Source organism: Prionailurus viverrinus, chromosome E3 (genome assembly GCF_022837055.1).
Source record: "Prionailurus viverrinus isolate Anna chromosome E3, UM_Priviv_1.0, whole genome shotgun sequence".
Taxonomy (NCBI): Eukaryota; Metazoa; Chordata; class Mammalia; order Carnivora; family Felidae; genus Prionailurus; species Prionailurus viverrinus.
Genome location: NC_062576.1, coordinates 40,968,350 through 40,975,473, shown reverse-complemented (window position 1 = coordinate 40,975,473; position 7,124 = coordinate 40,968,350). Strand labels below are relative to the sequence as shown.

Sequence of the window (7,124 nt, the reverse complement as noted above, 5' to 3'; positions counted from 1 at the left end):
TCTGGTTTTCCTGCCATGGTAGGATCAGACAATGGACCAGCTTTTATCTCGCAGGTAACCCAGGCATTAGCCAAGGCGGTGGAGGCACACTGGAAATTACATTGTGCTTATAGGCCCCAGAGCTCAGGACAGGTAGAAAGAATGAATAGAACCCTGAAAGAGACCCTTACCAAATTAACCATGGAGACTGGCGGGGACTGGGTGACTCTCCTACCATATGCCCTTTACCGGGTTAGGAACACTCCTGACACTGGGTTTTACTCCCTATGAGATCATGTTTAGCAGGCCACCCCCTATTATTCCCAACCTTTAGTTTAAAGATCAAGAACTTTTTCTTTCCTTGAGAGGGCTCCAAAGGGCACACGAGGACATTTGGCCGCGCCTCCGTGCCATCTACGAGGCTGGCCCGACCCCGACACCTCATCAGTACAGGCCAGCAGACTGGGTCTACATTAAGAGGCACCACTGAGAGACCGTCGAGCCGCGCCGGAAAGGACCCTACATCATGGTGCTGACAACCCCCACCGCTCTCAAAGTAGACGGCATCGCGACCTGGGACCATCACACCCACGTTCGGCCAGTGGACCCCTCCTCGATCCGGAAGGACTTTGTCACGCGATGAGCCGTCAATCGGGACCAACACAACCCGCTCAAGCTCACCCACCGAATATTCGTAACTCTATTAACTCTGCATGTCATTGCTCATGCTGCCGGGAGTCCCCACGCCCCCAAAACATCACCTGGCAGATCATAGACACCAGCTCGGGGACAGTACTTAATCAGACCTCCCAGAGCCACCCCAGGGACACTTGTCACCATAAATGCAGCCGGTCCCATGATTGGGTCCATAAGCTACATGACAAGGGAGGAATGAAAGGGCCTACGCCGGCCAACTCCATCTTGTTCTGTGTCCTTCACCTTGACCACGCCTCCTCCCCTTGAGTAACCCCCGGCTCACCTGCCTAACAGGACTCGGACCCTTCCCCAGCCAATGGGCTGAGGCCACAGCCATTACCTCACCAAGGGCCCCTAGGCCCCAGTAAAACCTTTGTCCTTTTGAAACTTGCTCTCTCTCCGGTATCTCACTACTGCGTCGGTGCAGGTAGGGGATTGAGCTCGAGCTAGCTCGAAAAAAGGCTCTTTGCTTTTACATCGGACTCGGCTCCCTGGTGGTCTTTGGGGATCACGCATTCTGGGCATAACATTTTCACAGTCGGAGGTGTTTGTGCGTGTAGACTGAAGATTTCTCAGTTGTTCACACACGTGCGCTCTACTCCTTCTAGAACTGACCTCACATCGAGGGGGGCTGTGGAAGAACCGAGGCGGGACCTTCCCCTGGTGCGCATCGAGCCCTCAGGGAAGGGGCCCAGCGAGGGCGGGGGCCAGAGGGGCATCGGGACACTGGGCCCCGGCTCTGCCCATCAGACCCCCTCGGCTGCCATGTGACGTGAGACCTCGGCACAGGGGGGCAGGGAGGCCGCACCTTCTTAACCTGGAAGTTATTTTTATGACAAGTGTGGTACGTGCCCCCTGGAAACTCTTGGAGGATATGGACGTACTAGGATAAAAAAGAGAAACAACCAAGAAATCCGTCCTTCTTCCTCCTTCCCTCATCCCACCCAGGGGTTGTCACTGTCCGTTGTTGGGGTGATGAGTTCTAGAACTTTCTGAGGCCTGGGTAGGCCTCGGGCCGGATGAGGTGTGGAGGGAGGCGTGTCTTGCAAGGAAAGGCTCCGAGGGGACAGGGTGAGGGTGGAAAGACAGGACTAGGCTCCTTCACGCCCAGAGCTGCAGATCAGAGATGAAGGGCACCTCGGGCAGGGCAGGGGTGGGGGTTCCTGTGTGCCTGGAAACCAAACCCACACAGCCGAGACCAGGAAAGGTCAGGGCGAGGGCAGCCAGAGCCGAGTCAGCGGCTAGTGTGGGGGTGGGGGCAAGGAGGAGGGTTCCCCCTGCCGAGGCCACCACGTGGGCCCACATGACCCATGTCCCCTGGGCAACCAGAGACCCCAGCAGGCTGGGAGGTCATCCCCGGGGCCAGAGAAGGAAGGCACCTAGGGACAGGATCCCCTTCTCTGTGCCTCAGTTTGTCAAATAGGGGGCAGAAACGGCACAGTGTCCAGAGACATTTGGCGGGGGGCACAGGTGGCCCTCAGAGTTTCTGTCTCAAGCCGGGGCCGGGTGCAGACATTCCAGCCCCCTCCCAGGGCCCCTAATCGGCTCTGTCATCAGGCCCTGGCCACACGGCGGACGGTTAGGAAGCGCCTGCTCTGAGCTGGGCAGCTGGGGGCTGTGCCCATCTGATCTGCGGTGAAGACCCCGGGACCCTGAGATGGGCGCGGGGGCAGGGACGTGGGCAGTGTGGGCTGGCACAGACGCCTGTCACGAGGGCCTGACTGTCTCCTGGCTCACTCTGGGCGTCGAGCTGGGACCCTCCGGGGCGGCCCCGAAGACCCGACTCCTGCAGGACAGAGGAGACGAGGCAGTGTGCCCCCCGGGAACCGGGGAGGGCTTCCTGGAGGTGGGGGGACACCCATCCCCACCCCTGTCTGGGTGACGAAAAACAAACGTGGCTTTACAGACAGGCCACCTGGGTCGCCCTGGTCCTGCTGCGGCCTGTGTGGCCCAGAGCCGGCCACTTAGTGCCAGGGGGCAGCATCCACGGGGCACAAGTGGTGGGGACAGCCATAGCTGCAGGTGCCCAGAAGGAGCAGGTGGGGCCTGCCACAGAGCCTGCCCCTCAGCTCCTCCCTCCTCCCGCCTCCCTCATCCGTTCTGCACAGCAGGTGAATGGGCCCTCCCTGCCCCACCCCAGGCCCGGCACATGGGCTCAGGGCACCCCCTAACCCTGCAGCGCACACACATCATGGCCCTGGGGCACCGTGGCCTCCAGCCGCTCACCCGGCTGCCTACGGGGCATTTCTCTCCGGCTGCTGCCCAGCATCTGGAGCTCATACCCAACCAGGGGCTCCCAACCTGGAGCTCATACCCAACTCCCCCTGGGGAGCCAGCGAAGACCCTCACTGGAAGGTACCCAGATGGGCAAGCACGTCCCTAAAGGGGAGGACATATTGGCATCATACCCAGGTCACTTTTGCATGGCAACTGGTTAATTCTGAGAACAGATCTTGCCTTAGGAGAGAAGTGGGATGGAAGGATGGTTGGAAGGATGGGGGATGGAAGGAGGGATGGATGCAAGGTTGGAACCACGTGGTGGCCTCTGGTGCAGGACAGAGCTGGGGGCTGTGGCCGCAGAGTGGAGCCAACCCTGAGATCCTCACTCTCCCTTGCCAAGCCTGGTAGGACACCAGCCCCAGCGCAGCCCCCTGTACCTCGGGGCTGGCTGACACGCTCCCACGGAGAGCCCACTCCACAAAGACTGACCGCACTCTGGTCATTCCTCAAGCTCTTTAATTTGACAGACAGCACAGCGAGGCACCCTGGGCCCCAGGGACTTCCCGCCCTCCCCCTGGCATCTTCTTGCTCCTTCCCCTAGCAGTCAGGGAAGTCCCGGACACTGAGGAGGCCAGAAGTGAAGGCGGAGCCCAGGCCAGGGACGGGGGCGCAGAGGCTGAAGCAGCAGGCTCTGGGGGGAGGAAGGCGTCGCTCCTCCGGGCCCAGCCGGGCGGAGGGTCAGAGGCCCCTCCCGATTTGCTGCGTGATCCAGGGCACGTACGTCTGGACGCGAGCGTAGACCCCGGGACGGTTTCTCACGGCACAGCTCTCGCCCCAGCTGACCACTCCCACCAAGTGCCAAGCACCCGTCGTCTTGCAGACCAGAGGGCCTCCGGAGTCGCCCTGAGGAAGGAGAGACAGCACTGAGCCCCGGCTGGCCTCCAGCGCGGGGTGGGGGCCGGGATGGGCTGGGACTCACCTGGCAGGAGTCCCGGCCCTCAGTCCCCGCACACAGCATGTCGTCCTGGATGATCCTCCTGCCCGCCAAGCGGTACCTGGTGGCGTTGTGGTACTGCTGGTCACAGACGGCGTTCTCCACCAGGCTCACCGCCACCTCCTGCAGATGGTAGGGTGGAGGCAGCGACTCTGGGGGAGAGACGTGATGGGAGGCTGGAGCGTGGCCAGTGCTGTCGGCCGCGAGCCTGCGTTCCCGCCCGGATCGCCACCGTGGGGACCCCAGGGTGCAGGGTTCCCATCTGCCTCTAAATTCCTAACACCCGGAAGGTGGATTCTGCCTTTAGTTGGAAGGACCGGAAAGAAAATGGGGGGGGGGGTGAGGATTTCTGCCCGCCCCCCAATATCTTCCTATAAGTTGGGAAAAAACTAAGAATATGAATTTCCTCGTCACACTGTTGGGTCCCGAGCTCAGTTGTGCTTCAGGGACCCTCCAGCCTCTGGGGTCGGATCTCCCGATTGGGGCGCACACGGGGTGGGGTGGGGGAGGGTGTCGGAAGGCGATTCCTTTCCAGAACCTGCAACCGCCCACCCGCCAGGACTTCTCCCTGTGGCCAGGTCGGGAAATGCCTCGCGCGGCCCCGAACCCCTCCCGACCCCCACCCCGTACACACGGTGCACCATGACGGTGCCCCAGCCGGTCACCCAGCACTCGTCCTCTGGGGTGACTTCAAGCAGGGCCGCCGGGAGCTTGACAGGCCTGACGTTAGCCGTGTATTTCACAGAGTGTGACAGCTGGAGCAGGGCCACGTCCGCACCCAGTTCGGCGTAGATGTAGTCGGGGTGGACGATGACGCGGGTCACATTCAGCAGCGTCCTCCCCCCGTAGAGGTACACGTCCCCGGCATGGATGCGGTAGGCTGCCGGGTCGGCGTCCTTCCTGGGGTCGCAAAGAAGCCACGGAGGCGGGTCCTTCGAGGGCGGCCCCCTCCGCCCCACGGGGAGGCCGAACCCTGCCTGGAGCCCAGATTCCCACACCTCCTGATTCTCCCAGAGCTGGACAGCAGCGAGCGGGACTCACCGGTCGATGCAGTGGGCGGCGGTCAGCACCCACTGGGGGTGGATGAGGGAGCCCCCGCAGATGTGCACCCACGAGGCCCAGTTATAATTGTAGACTTTCAGGCTGACCTGCCAAGGCCACTTCCCCTGGGGGGCACTGTGGCCCCCAACGATGCCCACCAGCTCGTTTTCAGGGAGGGAGGCTGGGAAGCAACATGAGGGGGGAAGGAGGCCGGGAAGCAACATGAGAGGGGAGGGAGGCCGAGCCTCGGTGCCCAGGGCCGAGCCCCGTCCCCACCTAGGCCTCCCCCGAGGGCACAACAGGCAGTCCCAAGGCCCCCCAGCGACTGGAACTGGAGACAAGGTTACAGGAGCCTCTGGGAAGGGAGGACCCCCGAGGGGTCAGGACTCACCTGGGCTCCCCACGACGCAGGTCCCCGAGAAGAAGGGGGTCAGAAGCAACAGCCACAGCATCTGCAAAGAGAGAGGGCACGGAGGGACAGCTCAGGGCCGGAGGGGGCCAGGGGCCTCTGCAGCTGTGTGAGAGGGGACAGCGCCCCTACCTTGCCAGGCTCCACGGGTCTCTGCTCTGGGGGCCCCCGAGGTCCTTTATATTTTGGCCACAGGAAGTGGGCGGGCGGCTTGGGCAGTGTTCCATTTGGGGGGGGTGGGGGTGGAGGATGGGGAAGAAAGGCAGCTGGGTGTCAGGCAGAGTGTGTGCAGGGGGTGGGGAGCCGGTTCCCCATCACACACCCGGGAGGCCAGACTCCCACCCTGGCCGCCCACCCTCGGCTGACTGCGATTCTCACGACACGTCTGAGCACCAGAGGCCGCAGAGCCTGTGGCAGGCCCGGCCCGGGGCGCTGTCCACCCACCCTGCCCCGCTTCCAGCCAGTGCAGTCACGTCTCTTCCCCCGCGTTGGCCCGGCTGTCAGGGCCATGGAGGGACCCTCGCACGTGGCGCAGCGCCCCCGTCCCCTGGCCTCCGCCCCATCCTGAGTGGACAAACCCAGCTTCACAGCCCACCTTCCCAGCTGCCACCAATAGCACCCATCCCAGTGGCCTCCAAGGGGGAAAATGATGCAATTCTTGTGGCGAGTCACACGGTGTCCCCTAAAGCTCCCCCTGATGCCGTATTGAGGCACGGGGAGGGCAGAGGTCCATGGTCTGCGATAGGTTCCTTCGACAACACCCAGGAGAGTTGGGTGTAAGCCTATGGCTCCTTCTACATCGGCCAATCCAATCTACATCAGGGACCCTGAACCCTGTGAGCCCTTTTTTCCTTCCAGCTTAGGGAAGCAGCCAGCCCTCCAGCAGCTTTTGGGTCCTGGCTGGGCCACCAAGGGTAAATGTGTGGCTGTCCACATGCTGCCAGCATTGCTCTAGCAAATGTCAACATGAGCAGCTGCTGTACGGGGGATTCTCCTCCATTATGATCAGGGCCTGGGACAAAACATGACGAGAGAGAGAGAGACAGGAGTGCCCTGTGCTCCTGGACAGGGCTGCATGCACAGAGCAGATAGCCTGAAGCCTGGGGAGAGGTGGACAAAGAGACAGGTAAGGAGAGAGAAACTGGGTGAGTGATAGGGGAATGGGGCAAGATCGAGAGAGTGAAAGGAAGAAACACAGAGAGGTGTGGTCAGAGAGAAACAGAGACAAAGAGGAAGTACAAGGAGAAAAGTGGAGACCTGGTGCAGGTATGTGGACGGGGCGAGATGGGCCAGGGGAGAGGGGATGTGTGAAGTGGCTCTGAGTGCTGGGGCAGAAAGGGCTGGTATCATGGGCATCATAGTTTCATGACTCTACGACTCCAACATCCCTGGGGCCAAGCTCTGCAGAGGCCATTGCAATTGAAAAGATGGGCATCCGTCACTTCTCCTGGAATTGTGGGGCTCAGCGTTTTGTTCTGTCATGGAGAAGGATGTCTTCAGGGAAAGCGTGCTGCTCTTTGGCAGGTAAACTCCAGAGCCCGCCCTGTGGGGAGGTGTCCCGGGGTCAACTGCCTCACTGCCCCAGGCCCTGTGGGGTTTCCCCCCTCCCGCCACCAGCTGGCGTTCCTCATGTTCTGAACCCAGGCATGAGGCATTGTGCTGCCCCCAGGTCCGGCAGTCTGGACCTGGCAGAGTTGAACTGCTGATATTGATAAAAAAGTATTTGACAAGAAGGTCCATATTCTCCCTCTGGAACGAGCGGTGTGCATCAAAATCGTGAGTTGC

The 7,124-nt window shown here is 61.5% G+C and overlaps 1 protein-coding gene across 1 annotated transcript; it reads right to left on the bottom strand.

Moving 5' to 3' along the window:
* Window positions 1-3,393: 3,393 nt before the first annotated feature.
* Window positions 3,394-5,494, bottom strand: LOC125154390 (serine protease 29-like). Its single transcript, XM_047838660.1, has 6 exons — window positions 5,472-5,494; window positions 5,322-5,382; window positions 4,931-5,111; window positions 4,524-4,789; window positions 3,875-4,041; window positions 3,394-3,798 (listed from the first exon to the last, which is right to left on the bottom strand). Exons 2-6 carry the CDS (start codon window positions 5,380-5,382, stop codon window positions 3,634-3,636), a joined length of 840 nt encoding a protein of 279 aa, XP_047694616.1. The 5' UTR covers window positions 5,472-5,494; the 3' UTR covers window positions 3,394-3,633.
* Window positions 5,495-7,124: the final 1,630 nt, after the last annotated feature.